Below are 26,405 nucleotides of genomic sequence, written 5' to 3' on the forward strand. Positions count from 1 at the left end.
GACCTATACCAATGCACTTAACAGCAAAAAACACACACCACAAGCTGAAGGACTGAACCAACAGAAAGACCCCGAAGGCAAGCAAAGCCACACACAGCACACAACGGGGCAACCAAAACCTAAGGCCCCAAGGAGGAATAACGCCTCCAATAAAGCATCGGAGACCCAAGCTTACGGAGGAGGAGTCTCTGAATAGCTGAGTCCGCGTGGGTGTGAAATAACAGTGTTCCATCAAAGGGTAAATCCACAAGACGCTCCCGAAAATTCTCTGGAAAGACACCATCCCGCAGCCAAGCATGGCGGCGGTGGGCCACAGAACTCGCCATAGCACGGGCGAGGGAATCCGAGCCGTCCAAGGCCAAACGGAGAATGAAAGTAGCTAACTCCCGACCATCCCGCACATGGTGTTGCAGATCCGCGCGGGCACCCTCTTGGGAGGCTCGAGACAGAAGGGACTCTGCGGAATCCCACAGATCGGAAGTAGCCCTGGCCAACACACAAAGAGTGTTGAGTGCACGCAGAGCAGCGCTAGTGGAGAAAATGTTACGCCCCCAGGAGTCCAGCTACTGAGCCTCCCGTGATGGCAGAAGCAGCACTGAAGGCAAGGAAGGAAAAGCAGCCCGCAGGACAGGGCCCTGGGCCAAGGGGTGGGAAAAAAGACAAAGTGGATCGTGCGGAGCAGGACGGTGGCGGTGAAGGAGCAGTTGAGGCACCGGATACCCCGTGGCAGGGCGCCCCCAGAAGAGTTATGGAGCGACGGTTCAAATGGGAGAAGCAGCTCCCCGCCACCAGAGCCCTGGTGGAGAACCTCTAACAAGTGGTCCGAAGGGAGTGGGCCAACCGGATTTCCCATCTGCAGAATGCCAGTGGCCATGGAAATGGCCCAGACAAAGGCCACACTCGCCTCCGTAGGGCGTCGTGGGGGGGGGAAAAGCAACTCCTCCATGGGCAAAGGCTGCAAACTGAGACGCCCGTCCCCATGCCCCGCTGGAGGGAGAAAAGACCAGCCCATGAGGGATGGGAAACCCACGTATGAGTGGGGGACCTGAGGGGTCTCTGGAGAGGGTGGAGAAGCCTGCGGGGCAGACAACTGCAGGGAACAGAAGAGCGGGTCCGGGGGTTGTGGACATGGAGACAGCGTAGAACCCGCCCTGAAATCCGCCGGAGAAAAGGTCACGATGCGGCATCCAGTCTCCAGCGAATAGGAGACGACAACCCTCCGGAGAGGAAGGGACATCCGGAGAAGAGTCCACGATCCGATGTCGGGGAGTCCACCACAGGCACCAATGAGCCCTCTACAGGCGCCGAAGTGTCCAACAGTGGCGCCGGGTCAACCTCCACCACCACGTGCCGCCTCGGGGAGGGGGGCGGAGTCGGAGCCGAAGCGGCCACTGAACAGCACCAAATAGGCGCCGGCTCGGCCCCCGGCGAGGCAGCCGCCTGCGCTGAGGGGGGCCCGGGAAGGCGTCCCGAGTCCCGGCCTCCACCCACGGCGCCGCCCGTGCCGGGGCCGAAAGCCGTTGACACCGCAGAGGTGTCGGCTCAGCCACCGGGAAGACAGCGCCTGCCCAGAGGACTGAGGGGGACTGGGGGGCGAACTCTGAGTCCCGGCAACCTCCTGCGACACCGCAGGGAACCCCGCGGAGCTTTGCAGCAAGGCCGTGACGCCATGGGCCGAGGAGGGGAACCCCGAAGGGCCGCACCTCGACGCCACCACACCTCCAACACCTGAAGCCGAACGCGTCGGCGCCGGGGGCGAAGCTGCCGTAGAGTACGCAGAAGGCCCCGCGCACGGCGAGGAATCTATGGACATCGCAGGAAGAGGAGGAGGGGGAGGAGGAGGAGGAGGGTTCAAGGAAGCCTGCAGAGCCGTAGCGTAGGCTTGCATCTGGGCCCTCGTCACCCTGACGCCGGTAAACGGCAGATAGGGTGGCGACGAGCGAGGGCGCACATCCCGGGAGCGACCGGCACCCTCTGCCAAAGGAGGACAAGGCATCGGTGGCAAACTGCAAGACTAACCTGCGGGCGAACAAGTGGTGGACTGAGAAACTAATTTTACCTGTGTCAAACCCAAGGTGACACAACCAATGCTGCAGTCACTGTGGTGACTCTCTAACTTACATGCAATTGGTGCCATATACTAGGGACTTGTAGGTAAGTAGGAGGCTGCCAATTGGGTCTACCCAATGTAATACACATTTTGGGGTCAGGGCAGTGGCACGGAGGTTGAGTCAGCAGGCCTCCGTGTACTCTCAAAAAAACTCAGCAGCATCAGTCCAAAAACTAGCGGGTGACCATACAAAAAGAGGCTTTTTCATACAATACCTCTATTCACCATCCAACTAGTCACTAATTGACCATTGCGGCCCAGTTTCCAATGTCCATCCATGCAATGATTGGACAAGGTTCTATATTCAAATATGTTGTAAAACACATATCTGCAATATTTTTCATAAATTTCTTGGGTGAGCACTGCCCAAACCCCCCCGTTCCATGGTCAGACTCGCTTACACACTACATGTAGTATGGGGGCTGGTCTGACGAAATTCGCCAGGATTACTTTTGGTTCCCAGTCCAACCCTGACATCTAAGGCAAGTCTAACTAGTTCACAATATCTACTTAATGCCCCTCAGTGCAGGTCATCTTCCCCAGGGTTCTTTAGTATTGTAGTTAAGTACCGATCGCTATGTTCAATGTGAAACTAGTAGCAGCAAAGCCAGTTGGGTACCTGTTCCCTCATTTATGGAAATTAAACTGCAGACAAGGCTGCTTCTGAGCACTTATGTTGCCGATTTGAAAGCGTGATGGCTAAGAGATAATATTGTACGCAGTACGAATCAATTTATTTTCGTCATCTGAAAATTATGCAAGTTATAAAGCTACATTTTCCGAATGAAGATCTGAACCCTGCCAAAAATGTATTTAAAATGCGCAAACAATGTTTTTATTTGATATAAAAGACAATTTACAAACAACACTCAGAAACAGAGGGAGTTACCTAAGCATTTTAATGCTGAGCAATATTAAATTACGCGGTTTAATAAATGCTTTCTAGAAAATATACATACATTAGTATAACACTAAATTTGCCTTTATCAAAACACCTTTGGTACTTTTTCATTGCAATTAAAACTGTATGCGGATCTTGTGATATTGGTATTTATGTAGTGCAACTTGTAAATGTAACCACACAAACAAATTCATCTGTAGTTACAAATCCACCAATGAGTTCAGTTACCAATCAAATCAAGTTGGATTAAGCGTGTACAGCATGTGACTATTTTGACTGGCAATACCCTTTCAACTCGAGACTAGTCTTTAACAACATCGAGCCTACAAAACTTGTTCCTAGAGTATAAGGCAGCAGTAGCACGTTGCACGCTGAGATGTCCGGAAATTTTCCTTGGCGGTAAAGAGAGCTGGATGTATTGTAGCAGTTCTACAGAGTGCCAGATTACATAGAACAGCAGCAATTTGTAGCAGAGCAGTGTCTGCAAAATTGAACCTCATTCTCCAAAACAAATTCAACAGACGAATAATACAGTTACGACTACTACAACTAAGAAAAAATGAGCTAGAAACTATACCTTATGCATACTGAAACCCAGTTGTTATCTTGGCGCTTAAGAGAGCTTTCCTGGTATTGTAGGACCAAAATTTCAGGTTAAAGGTGTTTGGCGCGAGGCCAAGTAATTGGGATTGGAAAACAATGGTGTATTTGTGGCACACCAGCTAGAGAATTTGTGCAGCATGCGCTTTAAGAAATATCTGGTTAGAAGAACCGCGAGGTCTGTGCACGGTGACATTCTAAGAGCTGGTTTACTCCCAAGTAACTTGTATTGTAATATTAGGGGGCACCCAGCAAACCCAATATTTGTTGCTATAGATACTGTTTCATTTATCCTTTAAAAAAAATGTATATCTTCTCCATGATACTCCTGCTCTTTACTGCATCTCTTTCGACCAGTTGAATCGACGAGAGACCTGCAAACAGAGAATTCTGGTTCATGAATGAGTTGTTAGGTTTCCCACCCTATAGTCCTGGTCATAGAGGTGGGCAAGCCAGGCATTGGTCAAGCGTGACTCGGTTGGTACTGACGAGACAAAATGGAGCCTTTTTAATTCATAAATGCTTTTGGAGCCACTTACCAACAAGAGGCCTCCCAATACAACACAGCAGGGTCACACGAACTACGAGGACTCAGTATGTGGCAAAATGAGATCAGGTCAGCAGTGCGTGGCCACATTTTGTACGTAACTAAAGACAGCAAAGCCTTTTAAATCAATATGGCAAGATTGATCATTTTTTCGAAATAATATAAAGTCACAACATTTCATTCATTGTTTACAAGCCACAAGTGGATCCCTCCTTTGGTTTGAAGTACATCAGTCTAATCAGCGCTTCAAAGCACCCCAGAATATTACTTTCCTAAAACTGTTTATTCCAATCTATTATGCATTACTATAAATGCTGTACCCATAATTCAGTAATCAGCTTATTTTTTTCATGTTTTATTTGCGGCTCACACTTGCAGTCAAAACAACACAGCCTAAGGAATCGTTTATAGAAGGGAATTTATAAACACATGGGGCTCTCATGCACCAAGATGTGCACCCATGTCTCAAACATTGCAAAGAAGCTCTCCAAGTACAACTTAATGTGCATCAAAAGCAGAGTGGCAATCACGACGGCCAAGCACTTGTGCGAAACAGAACCAAACTTGTCAGTGGATGATCCAGCAAAGTTTTGTATTACTTCGTCAGCTGACTGAGTTATCCGTTTGATTCACAGTGGACAACATCTTGTCTGAGTATAGCATAGGCTGTGTTCTGTGTTCTTAAGGTACTTTCTAGTGCTACAAAATAGTCTTGTGCTTTTGGTTATGCAACATAGTGGTACTGGTTGGGGTTGTCTTTATCCCGCTCCATGTAGTCTCGGTCTATAAGGGATTCTATTCTCTTCTTCAAGTCTCCCGGCTTCGTAAGTGTTGAAAATTTGATGTTTTGGTGATGCAGGAAAGAAAAAAAAGAACAGTTATTTTAGGTAGCAAACATCCATTCAGCAATCTTTTTACATATTGCATAAATGTGCCAAGCTATTTCTTTCGCCCACTTACATTATGGTGGTAATATTTTGAAATACAGTCACTTTCTACGCATTACAGCAAAAAGGTGAAGTCACCTTTAAGTTGATGCTTGCAAATACAGTACAAGGCTCTCTCCCATGACCAACCAGCAGGACATGTCTCCACGGTTTGAGTGACATGGACCCTACTTCACAAAGATCTTCAAACCAAAATAGTGCACTGCCAGTTCGGCATCTTTATCTTTATTCATATGTGCATCCTGGCTCTTTCACACATGCAGCTGAATAGCTATCTTAGTTTTATTTTGTGATCCAGGACAGCCAGATAGGCACAGTCAATATTAAGAGATGTGGGTGGTATGTGCAGCGTTAGCAGAGTTATCAGAAGCATTAGAGTCACCTTGATCTATACGACTCACAAGGCTAGCTCGCTATTACTACCAACAATTTGGACAGACTTTCCGCAACAGAAATCCTATAGAGGTAGATGCAGCTGCTCAGGCTTCAGGTACACACGAGGCCAAAAGGACATCGCTTCATGAAGATCTGTCCAGAGATTAAAAGCTGTGCTTGACATGCAGGCATGCCTCGCACACAACTACGCTTGATAGGTTCATGTCAATAGAAAGCCATAAATTGATATTTAGCTGGGGTATATCTTGAATCAATCTCACGAAAGAATGCAGCACTATTAGCCTTCTACTCACGCGTAACAAAAAGAGAGTGTTTACACCTAGGAATAGCCTTTGATTCAACTATACACACGTTCAAGCACATCAGAAAATATGTTCAGAGAGAACTTAATGTCAGTTTAAAATACAACTGTGTAGAACATCCATGACTTAGACAGAATTAAATAAACACAGGCTGGTGGGAAACCAAGGAACTTATAGAGTCCCTACCAGTACCACCCCCCTACAGTAGCTGCAAACCTAAGAAAGACTGGTAGAGCAAAGCAGGGTTTAATATCCAGTTCGTATAATCCTTAATATTCCTACATTCTGTTTTCGATAGTGCAATGACATGGTAGTTTGAAGGGGAATTCTTTTTTTAAAGAAAAAAATATTTAAAAAAGAACGTAGCCGTCACCCGCAATATGTGGAATGGTTCTTCATACAGGCAATCCTTTGCCAGCACCAGAATGGTGCTTGGTGGGCTCACCCTGAACTCTTTATGAGAGTGTTTTTTATAGGTTGTGAAAGAATAAAACTGTAAAGAAAGTTTAAAAATACTTACAACAAGCAAGTGAATGCTTTATGAAGCAAAGACTGTAGCTCTGTGTAGGAAGGTAGGATCTTTCTAGCATGGTTACCCCCCCCCCCTTTTTGTCTGGTGTAAGTATGTTTTTGACCCAGTCTGACTGAGATCCTGCTAATCAGGACCCCAGTCATTGTGCTTTCTCCCCAAATTGGTCATGGTAAGTACTTCTGTAGATCCACAGTTGCCCAGTGATCTCCCATGGGCTGCAGCATGTCTTATGCCTCCCATGGGAGTCCACTTAAACTGTGACTAAAGGTCTGCCATTGCAGTCCGTGTGAGTTGGTGCCTGCACCTCTCACAACAGATATACCTTGCCTTATATCTGAGGTCACTGCACTTGAAACCTATAAGTCACCCCTATGGCAGGCTCTTCAGTCCTGAGGGCAGGGTGCTTGGTGTCAAGTGTGAGGGCCCCCCTGAATGAGCTGGACACCCCTACAAACCCCGGAGTAGATTCTACAGGCTTTTTAAGTGAGGTCAGCCATTTAATACATATAGTGTACATCAGTCATTATGAGATGTCGAACTATATAGCAGCTACACTGAAACCAGTCATGTTTGGCATCAAACATGTTGGAATCATACCCCAACACTGATTCCAGTGTTGAAGTATCATCCCATATTCTGGGGGTGCCCCTCCCCCTGTACTCACCGTAACAGCCTTTCAGGGTCTGACAGCAAGACAGTGCTGCTTCCGACCAGAGTCACAATTCTGCCCTCCTTGCATACTCCATTTGAGCCAGTTTAGGGAGCCCTTGACTCCTGCTCAAAACAGGACAAAAGACATGGCAGTATCCTCCCCTCTGTCCAGCTCCTCCTCTGGGAGGGACCCCTGAGTCATTCCAACCCTTTCTTTAGGTTACTTAAGGGCTTACTTGTGGGTGGTCCCTTGGATTTGCCGTGGGACAGGACTCAAGCCTGAAACCACATCACTCTTCGACCGTCTGGACACTTGGACTTTGCCTGGAACCGAGACTGCACCAAGGAAGACTCCTGCTGCTCCTGGTCTCGCTGTTCTTCAAGTCTTCTTTGTCATCTTGGTCTGTGCTTCTTCCAGGATCTTCACCAGACCTGTGAGCATCAAGGACACCCAAAGTAATCTCCCTTGAAGTGAAGGAGTCCCTCCCCTGCATCTGCAGGCACCTCAACAAAGTTGACTTTTCTGCTGCTCCTGATGCACCACGGCCTTCCCAAGGCGCAGCAATATAGGTGGTGATTCTGCAACTCCCTCGAGGTCAGACCTGTACTCACTGCAATTTTAAGGCCTGTATCCCTCGTCAGAACTACTGGGACTGAACCCCTGTGCATCGTGTCGACTTGCAGTTGCCAAGGCTTGTTAGCTCTGCACTCCAGAGGTCTTTGGGCTGCAAGAGGCTCCAGCATCCAGTTTCTCTTTCTGCCAAGTACAGCGTCCTCACCGCATCCTCTGCACCATGGGCCTTCCTTCTTTGTGAGCTGCTCGAGGTCCCCTTGCAACTCCTGTGCCTTCGGCCTGTGGGTCCTCCTGAGTCTTCTCCTACTTCAGTGGGCTCCCCTGCTTGCTCGCGGCCTGCTCTGACTCTTCTGCTTGTGGTGAGTCCCTTGCTGATCCCAACGTTGCTCTTCTTTGTTCTCCCCACCAGTTGCGGCTGCCTAGGCTTGTTGGTGCTCCCACCAGACACCAACCACCAAGTCACCAACATCTGACGTGGAACAGCTTGTGCACAGCTCCAGGTCTTCCTCAAGGTCGCCTGGTCCTCAAAGCTGCAGCAACAAGGTCTCCGTCAACTCGTTTGAACCATCCATCATCAGTGGGCATTGCTATTCCATGCTTCCTGGTCACTCCTGAGTGGCATAGACTATTTCCCCTCTGCTGGCAGGTTCCTCACTTCCACAATCCACCCTTGAATTCCACCGACTTCTTCACCCCACCGACTTCTTCACCTTCTTCTCCAGAGGCACTTTTCTCCAAGTCTTCCATTGTCGTATACGGAGGTTTCAGACATCTCTTCTCCCCTATGCACCTAACTTCCCTGGTGTAGGTAACCTGGTTTCTGGGGCATCCATGAGTGGAGAGGATCTCCAATCTTCCATCTTCCAAGAGAATTATTCGGGGTCCTCTGGGAAGGGCCCTTCTCCTGCAAAACTGGAATTTCTCCATTGACCTCCATTGGGCACGCAGCTGTGTTCCCAATCTACACACAGCCGTCGTGGGGTTCCTGGGTACTTATCTTGGGTGGTTCTTTGTGTCCCCGGCTGTTCTGGGTCTTCTGGTCCAAGTCCTTTGCAGTTTGTATTCCACTTTCTTAGTATATGGTTGGGTCTACCCCTGGAAACCACTGCATTTTGTGCTACTTCAATTATTGCATTGAAGTATTGTTGTGTATTGTGTTGATATCTCAGGGTAGGAGATATACCAATGTGTTAGTGAGTGCTGTGTAATAAACAGAAGTAAAACAAGTTGCTTAACACTCCTTCAAGATGAGCCTGAAGGCAGCTCTCCACAGCTACCACTAAAATCAACTTCAGGGTTGCCTGGATTAGTGCAAGGTGCATCACTTAAATAAATGTGCACCATATACTAAGTCAGTCCCCTAAATGAACCCAATGAAGAGCTGATCGTCCGATCGATCCTCCTTGGTGCAATTGATGTAGAAAGAGATAGCTCTCTTTAGGTCCAGGCGGTGGTGCCTATCTCCTTCTTAACAGAATGAAGTGGGACAAAACATGTGAGCAACGTAATATTCTGGCCCACATGAAAGTTAGTGACCACCTTCAGCAGAAAACAGGCATGTGTCCGAAGAACTAGTATGCCTGGGTAAAAGCTGATGTACAGAGGGTTTACTGGAAGAGCTTGAAGCTTGCTGACTCCCCTGATCGATTCAATGGCCACTAAGAAGGCCAGCTTGACAGTGAGAAGCCTGAGTAGACAAGTATACAGGGGCTCGAATGGTGAGTGTAGTAAAGTAGGATCTGCTTTCATGGTCACCCACACTTTTTGCTGGTGTCATTATGTTTTTCTGACTAGTCTGACTGGGATCCTGCGAATCAGCACTCCATTCTCAGTGCTTCTTCCCTAAATTGGACATGGTGAATACTTAGTTAGGTACACTCTAGATTGGCTACTGGTGTACCCTGATAAGTCCCTAGTACATGGTACTAAGGTACACAGGGCATAGGTACACCAGGGGTCTCCCATGTGCTATAGTATGTATTATGCCACCCATCGGAGACCACTCAAATTGTGACTACAGGCCTGCCACTGCAGCCTGTGTAAGCTGGTGCTAGCACCACTTACGACAGATATGTTTCCTTATATCAGAGGTCACTGCACTTAAATCCTATAAGTCACCCCTAAGGCAGGCCTTTCAATCCTGAGGGCAGGATGCTCAGTTCTAAGTGAGAGGGTGCCCCTGCATGAGCGTCCTACACCCCTACGAGTCCATTCTCCCGAGTTGTAAGTGCATCAGCCATTTCGACATATAGAGGGGCCATGCTTCATTACACGATGACCATCTCTAAACTGGCTGTAACGAAACCTGTCATGTTTGGTGTCAAAAGTTGGATTCATACCCCTATGGTGTGGGGTATGATTCCATGCACTGTAAAGCTCCTCCGGGAGGCCCTCATTGCTCCCGGTACCAGTCTTCCAGAACCGGACAGCAAGCTGGGGCTCCTGCCGACCAGAGACATGATTATGCCCTCCTGCTGCTGAGCCAAGCTCGAGCAGGGTAAGGCAGAACAATAGGTATCCTGTCACAGGGAGGTGTGACCACCTCCCAGCCAGGGTTTAGTGTATTGGGACAGGGTGGGGGCTTCTTGCCAGTGCCACTGAGACTGCTTTTAGGGCACATTTGGTGCCCTCCTTGCATACTCCAGTTCAAACCAGTTCAGGGAGCCGTTGGCTCCCGCTCTGGCATGGAACTGGACAAAGAACATGAGTATCCTCCCACTTCCCAGCCCCTCCTCTGGGAGCGACCCCTGAATCGTCCCAACTCCTTCCTAAGGGTACTTAATGGCTTACCTGTGGTTGGGTCCCTAGATTCGCCGTTGGGCAAGATTCAGATCACATACCACTTCAACTTCGACCATCTGGACACTTGGGGCTTCCCTCGACTTCACTTTGGGAACTGAGAATGCAACGGGGAAGATTCCTGCTGCTCCTGGTCTTGTTGTCCTGCTGGTCTTCAACGTCTGTGCCCGTGCTCCATAAAGTTTCTTCACCAGGCCTGTGGATATCCAAGGTACCTGAAGTAATCTCCCTTCCATCTGCAGGCATCGCAACGTAGGTGGTCTGCTGGTCCTGGGCTCCCACGAACTACGAAAGGCTCAGCAACACAGGTGGTGGTTCTGCAGCTCCCTCGAAGCCTGCACTGTCTTCATACCGAGTTTGATGCCAGTATCCATCGTCCGAACCGCTGGAACAGAACCCCTGTGCACCGGGTCGACTAGCCGTTGCCATGGCTTGTTGACTCTCTCCTCCAGAGATCTTCAGGCTCCAAGAAGCTCCAACCTCAAGCAGCTCCATCAGCCAAGATATTTGCCCTCACTGCTTCCTCTGCACCGTTGGCCTTCTTCATTGGTAAGCTGCTTGAGGTCCTCTTGTGACTCCTGTGCCTCCGGCCCGTGGGTCCTCTTGAGGGTCTTCTTTGGCTTCAGTGGGCTCCCCTGCTTGTTCTGGGCCTGCTCCGACTTACCTGCTTGTGGTGAGTCAGTTCGACCTTGTTGGTCCCGACACTACCTTTTTCGTCGACTACGTTGTTTGCTGCTGCCAAGACTTGTTGGGGCCCCTGCCAGACACCGACTCCTTGGCTCTCGACATCCTACGTGGGACAGCTTGTGAACGGTTCCTGGTCTGCTACAGCAACACCCGGTCTGTACAGCTGCAACATCAAGGGCACGACAACCTCTCCTGCATCTCCGCCATCAGTGGGCATTCGTCTTCTGTGCCTCCTGGTCACTCCTGAGTGGCATAGACTCTGTCCCCTCTGCTTGCAGGTACCTCTCATCCTAAATCCACCTTTAGGTTCCAACGGACTCCTTCGTCGTCTTCTCCAGTGGCATCTTTCCTAAAGTTCTCCATTGGGGTCTACGGCGGTTTCCGATGACACTTGACACCTATGCACCCGGCTTCACTGGTGTAGGTATCCTGGTTCCTGGGGTGACACTCCAACCTTTCATCTTCCACTGAGTTTCTTCAGGGTCCACAGGGAAGTGTCCTTCTTTAAAATTGCAACTGTGACTAACCTTTTGACTAACACTGAGCACGCGGTAGTGTTCCCACACCGTGGGGTTCCTAGAAACTCACCTAGGGTAGTTCTGTGGGTCCCCGGCTCTTCTACATCTTCTGGGTCCATTCTTGACTTAAGTCGTGGTTCGCATTCCACTATTTCAGTATATGGTTTGGTCTTCCCCTGGAGACCATTGTGTATTTGTGCTACTTACTTGGTCTATTTCCTAAGTATTGTGTGGATTGTGTTTATATCTCCGGGTAGGAGAGAATACAATGTGTTAGTGAGGGTTTGTTTTGCAGAGTTTTATATAGCGTGAACTAGACCCGAATCCAATAAGGTATCAGAGCGCTTTACATAGCACCAGTTACATTACATGAGGACACACATTAAGTTTTTTGTTAGGCACAGGGAGATTAAGTGATTTGCCCAGAATCATAGGATGTTCAGCGTCGTTACCGTGGCTTGAACCCAGTTCCCCAGGTCTGAGGTCGAGCGCCCGAGCCGTTAGGCCAACTCCTCTCCCCATCCCCCAGCCGTTAGGCCATCTCCTCTCCTCTCTTTTGTAATAAAATATATATTTTTATAACTACACTGTGTGATTCTTTTTCATTTAACCTATACCATAGGATAAGGCACTGGTGAAAACAAGCTGCTGTACACTCCTGGATTAAGCCTGAAGGCTGCTCTCCACAGCTACCACTTAGAGAGCTTTCTAAGGTTGTCTAAGGCCACTAAAATCCCCATACGGGTTGTCTTAATTAGTGCAGGGTGCTACACTTACATAAGTGAGCACCATATACTAAGCCAGCTTCTCACAGTGAGCCCATAAGGAACATTGGTGGAAAGGTGTACAGGAGTTCTAGGTTCTACTCTAAAAGAAATGCATCTCCAAGAGAGCCGCTTTGGAAACTCCAACGTGGTGAAGAGCTGACAATGAACGTTCCCGGAATAGATCGAGCTAAGGTTCTTACCATTCTCAGAAGAGACCTTGTGCCACCACCGGGTGTAGATGTCACTCGTGATCGGCAAAGCATCATGTCTGGCATCCAGAGATCCTGCCAGGTGCTGCAAGATTAGGAAGCTGTTCTGTTGCTCCAGGCAGTCCAGAGGTGCAGGGATTTCTGGCACTGAGTCCATGACAACTCTCTGCCAGGTTTGCTGCAATGCCACATGGCGGTAGTGTTGTCTGTGAACACGTGAACCAGTGTTGCTTTGATGGATGGGAGGAAGGCTTTCAATGCCAAGTGAATCGTCCTCCGCTCCAGAAGATTGATGTGGAGCTGGAACTCCGCCATAGACCAAAGAACTCCTACTCTCCCACATTGCTGCCCCTACCCAGAAGCAATGTGCCGGTCACCACTGTCAGATCTGTGTGGGAAAGGAAGAGGGGTCTGCCATGGTCTAATCACGGTTTGCTAGCCACCTCTGCAGACAAGGATCTTCTAACAATAGCTACTGCAACACCTGTTGTGCCAGGGAAAGAAAGAAACTCAGAATATCAGACTAATGGGCTTGCAAAGGATCGAACAATCTCTCTCCACACCACTTAAACTTAGCCCACCTACCAGAATAGATCGATTTGGTTGAGTGTCTCCACCACATCCGGCGGGAGAGGGAAAGAGCTCAGGTTGCACAGTCAATCTCCAGGCATGAAGGTGCAGGCTCTGGAGGTGTAGAACCTGCCCCTGCAACTGTGAGAGAAGGCCTGCCCTGTGAGGGAGACGGAGCGGAGGGTGCAATGAGAGGTAAATGAGGTCTGTGTACCACACCCTTCTTGGGCAATCCGGGGAGATCAATATGACTTGGGGCCGGTCTTGGCGAAACTTCCTCAGAACCTGGGGAATCTAGGGTATGGGAGGAAAAGCATAAAGAAGCTGCGAGTATCAATCTAACTGAAACGCGTCCCCAAACGCTCGCCGCATCGGATACTGGAGACTGCAGAACAACAGGCAGTGTGTGTTCTCATGAGTGGCAAACAGGTCCAACCGTGGAAACCCCCACATCCTGAAAATCTGATTGACCACCACCGGATGGAGATGCCGACAGACTGTCCACATGCACATTCAGCACTCCCGTCAGATGATTCGTAATCATGCAAATCAGATGGTCCTGAGACCAGGACCAGAGTCACAGAGCCTCTCTGCAGAGACGATACAACCCCATTCCTCCCTGTTTGTTGATGTACCACATTGCGGTAGTGTTGCCAATCAAGACCTGAATCGACTAATAACCACAATGTGAGGGAAGGAAGGCATCGAGAGCCAAACGTATCGCCCACAATTACAGAAGCCTGATGTGAAACAATCTTTCCTCTGGAGACCAAAGGCCTTTGACCTTCAGAACCCCCAGATGTGCTCCCCAACCTAAAGTGGAGTTATCCGTTATCACTGTGGCCACTGGAGAAGGAGGTTGAAATGACTTCTCTTGAGAAAGGATGTCCAAGACACTCCACCAAGACACTCCACCATAACCGCTCCGCTTCATTGTCTCTGGAGATTCTGACCACCTCCTTGAGATCTCCGTTGTGTTGAAACCACAGCCTGCAGAGGGATCACTGGAGAGCCCTCATGTGCCAATGTGCATGGTTGACCAACAGTATGCAGGAAGCGAACAGACCAAGCAGGCGCAAGTCCTTCAGGCCTCGAAAAACCGCTCCATTGTGAAAAAGTAGAATCATAGCCTGGATGTCTTGAATCTTCTGGAGAAGCGGGAAGGCACGACTCACAGTAGTGTCCAGTACTGCCCCTATGAACAGGTTGCGTTGAGAGGGCACTAGTTGAGATTTGGGTGTGTTTATCGAAAAACCCAAGTCGAACAACAGACGCGTTGTTACTTTCAAATGATGCAGCATCATCTCTGGAGGCTTTGCTTTGAGCAGGCAGTTGTACAGGTAGGGAAATGCAGGAATCCCCGATCTTCTGAGATGTGCTGCTACAACTGCCATTACCTTTGTGAAGACCCGAGGTGCTGAAGTAAGACCAAATGGAAGGTCCGCAAACTGGTAGTGTTGAGACCCCACCGTAAAACGGAGTTACTGCCGATGCGACTTCAGGATGGGAATGTGAAATTACGCATCCTGTAAATCGATCAACACCATCCAGTCTTCCTACTGGAACACCAGAAGAACCTGAGCTAGGGTCAACATCTTGAACTTCTCCTGCTTGAGGTAAAAATGCAAGATCAGATCCTGAGGCCTAGGATCGGCCTCAATAGACTGCCCTTTTTAGGAACCGGGAAGTACCGGGAGTAGCATCCCTGACCCCTTTCCTGCCCCGGAACCGCCTCTATTGCGCCTTTCTGCAGCAAAGACAGAACCTCCAGCTGTAGTAGCAAACAAGTCCTCCACTGAGCACCAAACCTGGCAAGGGGGAAAGGAGGGAGAAACTCCTAGAAGGGTAGGGCATACCCATTCTCCAAGAGATTTAACACCCAGAGATCTGAAGTGACAGATTTCCTATTTCTTAGAAAATTGGACACCCGTCCTTTCACAAGACCAACATGCTATAGGATGGAGGAGCTAGAGCTACTTCCCTGCCGTACCAGTTGGAGGGGCAGGAGAGGAGGAGACTTGCTGCCGAGCTGTGCCTCGCAGACTACCTCTACTTTTTCCCCTGTATGACCTGTACAGAGGGTTCCGCTTGTTGCTGCTGTTGCGGCTGCTGCTGCTTGGCTCGAAAGGATGAAGTCCTGCCAAAACCGCGAAACCTGTGGTATCCAAAACCCCTGGACAGGGACTGCAGACCCAACGATATTGCTGTGGCTCTGCTATATTTAAAGCGCTGAAGCGCAGAGTCCGCTTTGGTGCCAAAAAGACGAGCACCATCAAAAGGCAAGTCCAAAAGGGTAGCCGGTAATTTCGGTGAAAACCCAGACCCCCTTAGCTAAGCGTGCCTCCTGGTTGCAACAGAGGAACCCATTACCCTGGCAACAGAGTCCGCAGTGTCCAGCCCCGATTGGATGACCCGACGGGCCACAGCTTGATTATCAGAAAGTACTTCCGTAAAATGTCCCTGAACATCCTCGTGAAGCTTCGGGAGCACCTCCCTCGCCGAGTCCATCACAGCATGGATATAGTGACCCAACAGGCATGTTACATTAGTTGATTTGTCTTTGCCGATTGCTCCTTTAATTTGGATTCTACATCCACAGCCGTAGATGGGAATAAGCCTTAAGACTCTTTAGAGCATCACAATGCCTGGACTACCAAACTCTCAGGAGACGGGTGGGTTGAGAGGAAAGCAGGAACTCCCAGAGCCACCTTACACCTCTTCGCCACAGACCTGGACACCGCAGGAGCAGTCATTGGTTTCTGCCACACCTCCAAGAGAGGCTCAGTCAAAGCCTCATTAAAAGGAAGCAGGGATTTATTTTATTTTATTTATTTATAAAGTTTTATATAGCGCGAACAAGTTCCCAAGGGATATCAGAGCGCTTTACAATCAAACTAGACCTGGAAGGCTAATAATGTAACAACCACAAGATGAAAACACAAATGAATCGTAAAGTGCATAAAAATTCACATATAAGTTATGTTAAACAGAGTACAGTGTACACAGTATGTCAAAAAAACAAACAAACAAAAAAAAAAGTATAGTAGTAAATGTTGAAACAATGGAAGTAAGAACAATGTCAACAGGCCAAGAGGTTAGCCTAATTACTGAAGGAGTTTATTCATCAGGAATCTTTTGACTTCCAGTTTGAACACCGTTGTTCTGGTGATTCAGCGTATTTCTGGAGGAAGAGAGTTCCATATCTTTGGAGCCGCGCCGGAGAAGGCTCTGTTAGAGGTTCTCTTTTTGTTAAGGATAGGTGGTTTCAAGAGTAAGGTAGTAGCGCTTCTAGAGGCTCTTAAACCACAAGATAGTTCAAGTTTTTGCGCCAGATACCTGGGCGTCTTGAAGTGGATAGCTTTGTGCGTCATCGTGGCAATTTTTAGCTGGATTCGTGCTTCATAGGGGAGCCAATTTAGAGTTTTTAGGACTGGTGATATGCGCTCATTGCGTTTGGTGCCTGTAACCAGTCTAGCAGCAGCATTCAATGAGGCCCTTAGCGGAGCCAGGGTGTATTTGGGCAGGCCACAGAGGGTTGCACTGCCATAATCTAGCCTCGGTAGGACAAGCGCTTGAACCACCTGCTTGAAATCCTTAAGTGGAAGGAAAGGTTTGATGTTTCTGAGTGTCCTTATCAAGTGGTTTGCTCCTTTACATGTGTTGCTGATATGATTTTTCATATTCAGGCTCTTGTCCATGGTGACTCCTAGAGATTTGGCTGAGTTTACGATGAGCGGAGTGCAGTTGAAAGCAGTGAGGTGGCTCAGCCAGAGGTCAAGATTGGGGTGTGATTCTGAGGGGAGACGAGCAAGAATTCAGTTTTTGAGGTGTTGAGCAGGAGATGGTTCTCAGTTAACCAGTTTTGAGTATACGTTAGGATGGTTTTGAGTGATATGAGGTTTTCCGGGGATGAGATTTTCAAGTAGAGTTGCGTGTCGTCGGCATACATGTGGAAATGAATATCCATGAAGTGAAGTGCGTTAGCTAATGGTTCCAAGAAAAGGTTGAAGAGGATAGGAGACAACGCAGATCCTTGGGGGACCCCCATGAGAACAGGCGAAGGCTTGGAGAGAGAGTGATTTGCCTTGACTCTTTGCGATCTGTGATGGAGGAAGGACGAGAACCACTGTAGCACCTGATCACAAAAACCCATCCTGTTTTGCAGGATAGCTAAGAGATTGTCATGATTGACCGTGTCAAAATCAGAGGAAAGGTCAAGGAGGATCAGGAGGCAGGATTCGTTTTGATCGAGAATCTTTAGAATGTTATCCATAACATGAATGAGGGCCATTCAGTGCTATGCCCCATCCGAAAGCCGGATTGATGTTGATCCAAGAGCTGGTAGTTCTCAATGTGAGCACAGAGTTGGGACTGAACGCATTTTTCAAGGAGTTTCGCAAGGGTGGGTATGTTGGAGATAGGTCGGAAATTATTGAGGTCTGACCTGACAGAAGAAGAACCTCTGTTAAAATGTTAGATTTAAGATATGCAGTAGGCAATGGCAAATCCAGCAGATCGGCTGCCTTCCTTGTCACAGAATGGTATGAAGACACCTCCTGCGTTGGAAGGCCTTTCAGTGAGGAGAGCTTCTATTCAGGAGATGACTGATCAAAGAAAAACGTTGGGTATATAAACTAGGAACACATGAGTCAGGATTAAATGATGAAATTCCATGGGGACAACTGAGATACTAACCACACTAGATTTCAGAAATAAGGATCCAAAACTAACTATAGAAAATTACCCGCATAATTAGGGGTATACAGAACATGGGCCATTTAGCTATTTCTACTCCCTAATAGACCATCCTTTGAATTACGTATTGTAATCTACAATTGCAACTGCTATCTCTAACCATACAGGGTCTACAATTGCAACTGCTATCTCTAACCATACAGGGTCTACAATTGCAACTGCTATCTCTAAACACTAAATATTGGGACCAAGAATATACATGTTTTAACACCTCTCCCTGGAACTACTGGTGATATTCAAAACTGATTAAAACACTCCATTAATGGCGGGCTGTAGGATTAGGTACCCTTGGGAAGCCACCCTCATAACCTTTGTGAGCGTTTCACCACTACACTCATCACCACTTTTGGAACACTGATGCAGCTCGGTCCACTATAGAATTTTTCTATGTAATTGTCAACCCACTGAGTACCCATCGAAAGTCAATATTACGATGACTATAGAATACTCACCTACTGCACATACTGTGAAACAGTATCAACATAAAGAATTTTACTGTTGCACTGTCCCTCGTGACTATCAAGACAATTAACTATATTTCCCATCATTCAACAATGTTCACTGTAGCCCTACATCGCTGCACGAAAGACGCTAAGCTAAGTGAGTCACGTGATGTGGACCAAAACAGCAATTTCTGCTCTTCTCATTACATACAAACCGGCGCCTCTCCGCTCCATCCCACCCAAAGCTGGGAGACACGGAGAGCAATTAAGCGAGTAGTCAGGGAAGGACCCTTGAGGATGCAAGTAGTGCTACCGGCATAGCGAGTCCAGTTACGTGGGGTCACTTGCCTTCTCTAAGGTAAGATCACTATTAACCTGCCTGTGTAAATAACTGCTGCTCCTTTCTTCCCTATTTGGCACCCTCAGAGTGAGACTACAGGGCGCCCCGCTCACACTACCGAGGTACTTGACACCCAACGATTGTGGGTATTTCGAGGCGCAAAACATCTATATTGCTGATGTTATGCTGAGCACTTAGAATAAGGAGTGTTTTTTACGCTTGATGACTATCACTTGAATGGGGAAATGGAAACCGGTTGTTTTAAATCACGATATATGCATGTAAACCTTAACATAAACACGGGTGGGGTAACTACTATGTTATCTCAAAAGAGAACACTCACACAACTAGTGTGGATGAATGATGTAATATTTAAAGGGATTGTACAACAATTGCCCCTTTAAGGATTCTCCGAGATAATTCGCAAAGAGACACTGAGTGACAGTGAGTACGAATGGTCTCACTGAGGCACATTTTAAATATGCATGCAGTGGGATATGCATGCTATTTGATACCTATAGCCACAACATGGCCTTTGAGTCTGTGAGCATGACAAATGTATGCATACTGTATGTAATACCTGGTGTCACCGGGCCCTAAGGGGGTAACGCGACTCGAGCGGGTGGGCACCCGAAGGCTTAAGTGTAAAGCGACCATACAACACACACATCCCCTGAAGCGGGAAACGCACACAATAAGGGCCACCACACAGTAGGTTCAATGAAAAGCAATCCAGTTTATCTAAGCAAGTTAGATGCAAATGCAGGTCATTAGATTGCAATGGGCATTACTTGAGTACATTAGCGTCAGAGTTACCAGCAATTCATTATGATGCCACCGGCAGTACCTGAATACATTAGCGTCAGATTCACCAGCAATTCATTAGGATGTCATAGGCGATACCTGAATACCTTAGCGTCAGTTTCGAGAGCACTTCATCATAGCTTCAGTGACAATACCTGGCGAACCTGGGGGAGCGGTAAACACAGCGGTTAACCAGAGCGCTGCGCCCCTCCCACCACTAGCGTTTAACAATCTGCCGTGGGCACCTTGCACGGTATCTAACAATCATTCACGGTTCAAATTGGGACTGGAAACCGTATCGCCGCACCTGGGAAACTAATAGCGTTTCAGGGCAGGACTTGCGGGCATACCGCTACTCATGACACCACTAGCGCTTCAGAGCAGAACTTGAGATCACAGCGCTATTCGTAATAAACAGGCATTAAGCACTTTAGAGCAGGACTTGAGAATACAGCGCTACTCGTAATCAACAGGCATTAAGCACGTTAGAGCAGGACTTGAGAATACAGCGCTACTCGTAGTGAACAGGCCCTCAGCAACCGGTCCCCTTCTACGCGGCAGTCTCAAGGCAAGGGGGGCAATCCCACGGAGGGGAGTCAGTGTCTCCGAGGCAAGGGGGGAATCCCACGGAGGGGAACCAGAGTCTCGGGGTGCGGTGCCGCTCCCGATCGACAGGGGGCGCACCGGGTCCTCCACAGGCCTCCCGGGGAGCAGGGGGGTGAGTCCCAGGCCTCAGCACGGCCACGCTACCTCCCAGCCCCCGGGGGTTACCTTGATCTCGGCGTCCTCGGTTGCGGGCAGACGCTCTGGGGGTCTTCACTGTTGCGGCCCCGCAGTCCGAGCGCTCAGCGGCGGGGGCGGCGACGCGCAGTCCGCCTCCATCACGTGGGTGCAGCAGACGGCTTCACGGCCTTCCACGACTCCTGTAGACGCTGCGACGGCAGCGGCGGGGCCCCGGTTCGATGGGGGCAGGCTTCTGGGCCCTGGGCCGCGGCGGTGAGTGCGCCTCTGGTCTCCGTGCCAGGGAGGGGGTACAAATTAAGCAGGGGCGACGGCGAGCTCAGCGCTCAGCGCCCGGTGTGGGACTGTCTCGGGGGATCCCAGGCAAGGTCGGGGAGCGCAGGGGTCACAGCGCTAGTACCTGGTTGATCCCCCAGCAGTCCAGCAGTCAGTTCAGCTTAGGTTTCAGCAGGGAGCTTCAGCATTCAGTTTCAGCATTCAGTTCCAGCATTAAGTTCCAGCATTCAGTTCCAGCATTCAGTTCCAGCATTCAGTTCCAGCATTCAGTTCCAGCATTCAGTTCCAGCATTCAGTTCCAGCATTCAGTTCCAGCATTCAGTTCCAGCATTCAGTTCCAGCATTCAGTTTCAGCATTCAGTTTCAGCATTCTTAATGGCGCAGATGTCTCTGGCGCCCTTAGGGGTTCTGTTTCTTTGGGGTAGGGATTGAGTTGGTGACTAGTTCCCTCCTAGTCAGGTTTGGCAGATGGCCCCTGGGTTCTCCTACCGCTGGGCTAGATCAATGGGCTGTACAGGGTCCCTCACTCACTTAAAAGGCAGCACCTAAGCCCTGTCACTTTCAGAGGCATAAGTCCCTGGCTAGGCCCTACCGCCTAAAACTCCTGCGTGGATTCCCCAGGTCTGCTTTACCCCAACTGGCCAACTGACTAGAAAAAGATCCCTCCCTCTGTTAAGTAGCCCTAGGTCAGGTGACCACTATCCAAGGCGGCAAAAAGTAAACCACACCTCCCTTCTAGAAGGTTCCAACACATTCCAGGAGCTTCCCCATTCTACCTATGGGACAAAAAAGGTGGGCTGGTGTCGCAACATTGTTGTCGGGTTCTAGCCAGCTCCTGGCCACTAGGGTGCTACTAGAGAGGCCACTCTGCAGTAGCAGGGGCCTGTGGCAGCCATCTTGGGAGAAGGGAGCACCTGCACCTTAACATTGATAGGCAATGAAAAGGCGCCCGGAGACCTAAGTCCAACATAAAAATGAGGGTGGAAAAAATGAGGCACGATCAAAAATAGAGGGGGAGACCACCCTAGGGCTGACAGGTCTAACACTGTAATATACATTTGTAATCCCTTTTGTTTCAGGTGATTCTTCACAAAGACTACAATCGGGCTAGTATTATTACTGCCCCTGTATACTTGTTTGGCACAACTCAGCCATCTGTTAACTTGATTCATAATCCAGGGAGGTACCAAGCAGTTACTCTGATGGAAGCCCAGACCTTTTTGGGCCTTAGAGTAGGGCTGAAACATGTTGTATAGGGTCATAGGACCATAATAGTCCACATTATCCGCAAGTTACTGGTATTACTCTCCCCACCATCTCCACGAATAAAAGGATACCTAGGAGATAGTGAGGAATCTTTAATCTCTAGTTAAGCCCCCTGGTCACTCTTCTTATAAGTGCTTCCTGAAATATGGTTGAGCCCACCCTGACCTTTATGAGTCAGGGAGAACCTGATGATGAAGCATGACACTACTAGAGTGTGTGAGGGTTCTATATGAAAAATGAATTTTTCCTTCACCGCACTAGTCTTGCGGAGCTAGCATACCCACTTGGGGTGACGCGCCCCTTTACCCCGGGCCCCCCCGTATTGGAAAGGGCCACCCCGTGATCCTTGGTGGGATACTTGTTGGTTAAACTGATTTATTTGGGAGGACGTATCCCTCTGTATCCCCTTCATTTTTGAGGAGCCCTCTAAACCCTCTGGATCCAGCAAGATTCCCCTTGTTTGGGCCTTAAGTTTATCACGGTGTCCAGGCCACAGCCTCCTGTAGGCCCTCAAACTCTTGCACAGGATCAACAATCTCACCTTCTTCAGCCTCCTCCTGCGACTCTTGCTATTACTCCTCTTCCATCAGCTTTTATGCTTCCCTTTTGGATCTCATCCTTGGGACCAGCGGTGGCGGCGCCAGACTTGGCACCGGTGACTTCGGGACCAGCGTCGATGGAAGTTCCACTGGGATAGTAGAAGATGCCAGAAGAGGTTGTGTTGGCGCCGGACCGGAGCCAGACAGCGTCGCAAATGATCCGTCCAATGTCACTCTTCCCTCCAGGGACTGCACTGGTATCAAGAACCTCGGAATCGGGAGAGGCAACCTCCCCAGAGCCATTGGCATAAAAGGTGCCTGAGGGAAGTGGGATAGTAAGAAGGCCAACAGGCGCATCAGCAGGGTTAGCTGCTCTGGCAAACATGCCAAACATCGCATTAAAGAAATGCAACGGATCTGTACCTGGAGCCGAAAAGACTGGAAATCCTTGAACCGGAAGTGGTTTTGAGACTGCTCGAGGAGGCAATCTAATTGGCTACGGCTGTGGCACCGGAGACCCTGGAGCCGGGGGTGGAGTGGCCAGAGGCTGAGGAGTCGTTTCTCTGGGCATCGGCGAAGCTCTCGGAGCCGTAGACTGGGACACAGTTACCTGAGGAGAAGGGGAAGGAGAGAATTCGTCCTTGCAGTGACGTCGGAAAACGGGAGACCCCGACTTCGGTGTTTCATCCTTTGATGACCGACATCGAGATCCATGGCACTGTTTTTTATGTTTCCTCGACGACTTCAAGGTATGTGGAGTCGGTGACTTGGACCTAGATCTCAACATCCTTCGACCCCTCTTCTGTTTTCTCGCATTGTCCATAGACAGCTTGGCCTCCCTTCTCCTTTAAGGCTTAGGGGTTCATGCGCCTGCATGACAAACACTCCCCGACATTGTGGTCCGATGAGAGGCACCATGATGAAGATTCATTGGGGTCAGTAATCGACATCTGACCCCCAAATATTCCATGCATGGCTTAAAACCGGACTTCCTCTGGGTAGCCATGAATGCTGCTACAATTACACGAAGTACATGCAACAAATCTCCCAGAAATGGAGAGCCCTGGAAAAAATGTTACAGGCCAACGGTGCAGAAAAAAGGAAACTGACGTCAGCACTCCGATGAGGTCTTTTTATCGCTCCAGTGACATTGTGTGAGGAGCCGTTGCATTGTGAAGTCCTCGTTGACATGGGAGAGCTATGGAGACATTTTTCTGTGGAATGCTGCCCATGGGCTAATACAAAAGGTGAGAATCCACAGGCAGATGTATCCATCAGAATGTCCAGGCAATATTGTGTGGCAAACATGTGCAGGGATGCCAGCGTGGCAGTCTGGCAAATGTCAAGGACCGGGACACCAGGCTGGAGGGCCGTGGTGGTAGCCTTAGCTCTGGTGGAATGAACTCTGAGGCTTTCAGGAGCCTGTTTCTTTGCAAGAGCGTAAGAGATTTTAAAGCAGAAGCTAACCCATCATGAGATGGTCCTCTACTGTACAGCACGTCCCTTCTTTGCTTCAGCGTACCGCACAAAGAGTTGGTGGTCCACCCGGAACTCCTTAGTAAGGTCAAGGTAGAACGATAACGTTCTTTTTGGGTCCAGACAGTTAAAAGGATGCGGAGGAGCATAGAAGGTGGGCACAGTGACAGATTGCCTTAGGCGGGGAGGTATCAAAGCTTTGGGGAAAAAAGAAGCCCTAGTGCGGAGCACTACTTTGTCTGGGAAGACAGTCAGGTAAGGAGGCTGAGAAAAGAGAGCCTGTAGCTCACTCACCCTCCTGCCATTAGTTATTGCCACTAAAAAGGCTGTTTTGATCGTGAGCAGCCGGAGTGGAGAATTGTGCAGCGGCCCGAATGGCGCATACATCAGATAATTAAGGACCAAGTTAAGGTGCCATTGGGGAAGGATGAAAGGAGAAGGGGGAACAAATGCATAAGCCCCTTCAGGAATCCATGTACAATAGGTTATTTGAAAGGTGACAGCTGATCTGGCAACTGTAGAAAAGCAGAAAGGTAATCCTACAGAGTGCCCAAAGCAGAGCTCTGCTGGGCAAGAGACAGGATGAAGAGGAGAACGTCCGAAAGGGAAACAGACAAAGGGTTGATCGACTGTTCTGTACAATACTCACAAAAATGTTGCCATAGGCAGGCGTATATTGACTTGGTGGAGGGACGCTTGGCTGCCATAATAAAATCACATAGTTCAGAACGAAGGTCAAATGCCGTCAACTGTCGCCGCTCAATCTCCACGCAAGGAGGCTGAGAGTGGACAGGTTTGAGTGGACGACCCTCCCCTGCTGTTGTGACAGAAGATCCTCCCGAAACAGCAGCCTGATTCGAGGATTGCTGCTCATTTGTAGAAGCTCAGGATATCAAACTCTCTGTGCTCAATCTGGAGCCACAAGAATGAAATGTGCCCAGTCGCTCCTGATCTTCTTGAGCACTTTGGACAGGAGTGGTATGGGCATAAAGGAGGCCTGAGCTCCACTTGAGATGAAAAGCATCGCCGAGCGGGAGCCGCTTTGGAAACTCCAATGCGCAAAACTGCTGACACCGTGCGTTCTCGAAAGAGACAAACAGATCTAACCACGGTCTCCCCACTGCTGGAAGAGTGCTTGGACCACCTCCAGAAGGAGATGCCACTCGTGATCTGTTAGGCACTGACGGCTGAGTTCGTCCGCCCTGGCATTCAGAGAACCGGCCAGGTGTTGAACCACCAGGGAAATGCCCTGTTCAAGCAGAGTCAAGAGGCACAGGGCAGTGTCCACAACCGCACTCCACCCTGTTTGTTGCAGTACCACATGGCGGTTGTGTTGTCTGTGAACATTTGAATGAGCCTTCCCTTGATAGTTGGTAAGAAGACTTTCAGTGCCAGTTGCATCGTACAAAGCTCCAACTAGTTAATGTGGAGCCCATCTTCAACCAGAGACCAGAGTCCTCTGATCTAAGTGATGCATATGTCACCACTGTGAGATCTGGGTGGGGAAGGGAGAGGGCTCTGCCCATAACCCATTCACGGTTTGTCAGCCACCACTGCGGATCTCACGCAGTTCCTTCCCAGATCTGGACCAGGTCGGTGAGATTTCACTGATGCCTTGCCCACTAGAACTTCAGGCCCCCTGCTGAGCCTGCATGTGCCATATGGGTCACATGAGTCACCAGAAAGATGCAGAAGGCCCTGAGGTCCAGCAGCCTCAGAGTCAGTCTCACCAAAATCCAGGACCGAGCTGAAATAATGGTATCAGGAGGTGTGACTTTGCCACGTTGATATCGAAATCCAGTGAATGCAGGAGGTTCGTCGTAGTCTGGAAGAAGTAGACGACCTTCTGGAGCAAGCCTGCTTTTAACAGCCAGTTGTCAAGATGGGGAAGAATAGAATCCGAAGAATGGAACCCCTGATCTCTGCAGATGAGCTGCGACCACCGCCATCACCTTGGTGAGGTTGTATGATGGTACAATGCATGCCTGAACAACGCATGCCTATACCACGTGATCTCTACCACGACCGCTTCTTTACCACACATTGCCTTTACCATGCACTTTTGTGCTAAGGACATGATGGATAAAGGGACATGCTTGCTAACAAACATACCCCTGCCCTGTAAACTGTTCCTTGTCCCTCTGCCTTGAGCACTAAAAGTTAAACTCACACCCCAATAACTACCCTGACCCCAGGACCCCCTCCACCATGAACCCTAAAAACACTGTCCTACATCCCTAAACTACCCTGACCCTACCCCCCTCCCTGAGGTCTATAACTATACCCTGCCCTCTAAACTGCCCCTTTTCACTGGCCCAGAGCCCTAAAAATTAACCCCACGCCCCAAAATCTGCCCTGATTCCAGCCCCCCGCCCTGAGCCCTAAAACTGGCCCCTTCATTCGTGAACTACCCAGACCAAGCTCCTCCCGCCCTGATGCCTAAAACTGCCCCCTGCAGTGTGAACGGTCCCTTTTCCCCACCCCGTCCTTAACCCTAAAAACTGCCCCACCCTAAAAATTACCCCGATCCCAGCCCCAACCCCGAGCCATAAAAAATTGTCCCCTACAGCAGCTAACTACCCTGACCCCAGCCCCCCCACCCAAGCCCAAAAACTGCTCCCTACCCTACAAACAATCCCGACCCCCTCCTGAGTC

General features: G+C 49.3%; 1 protein-coding gene across 1 annotated transcript in view; it reads right to left on the reverse strand.

Annotated features, from left to right (window-relative positions):
- Window positions 1-2,991: 2,991 nt before the first annotated feature.
- The window catches only part of CUL4A (cullin 4A), a 408,579-nt gene continuing 385,165 nt past the window's right edge, over window positions 2,992-26,405 (reverse strand). The window contains exon 20 of the mRNA XM_085622501.1: window positions 2,992-4,978. Within this exon, the coding sequence (XP_085478627.1) occupies window positions 4,883-4,978 (96 nt within the window). The 3' untranslated portion in view covers window positions 2,992-4,882. The remainder of the gene's footprint in view (window positions 4,979-26,405) is intronic.

The sequence above is a fragment of the Triturus cristatus genome, chromosome 8, assembly GCF_964204655.1.
Source record: "Triturus cristatus chromosome 8, aTriCri1.1, whole genome shotgun sequence".
Taxonomy (NCBI): Eukaryota; Metazoa; Chordata; class Amphibia; order Caudata; family Salamandridae; genus Triturus; species Triturus cristatus.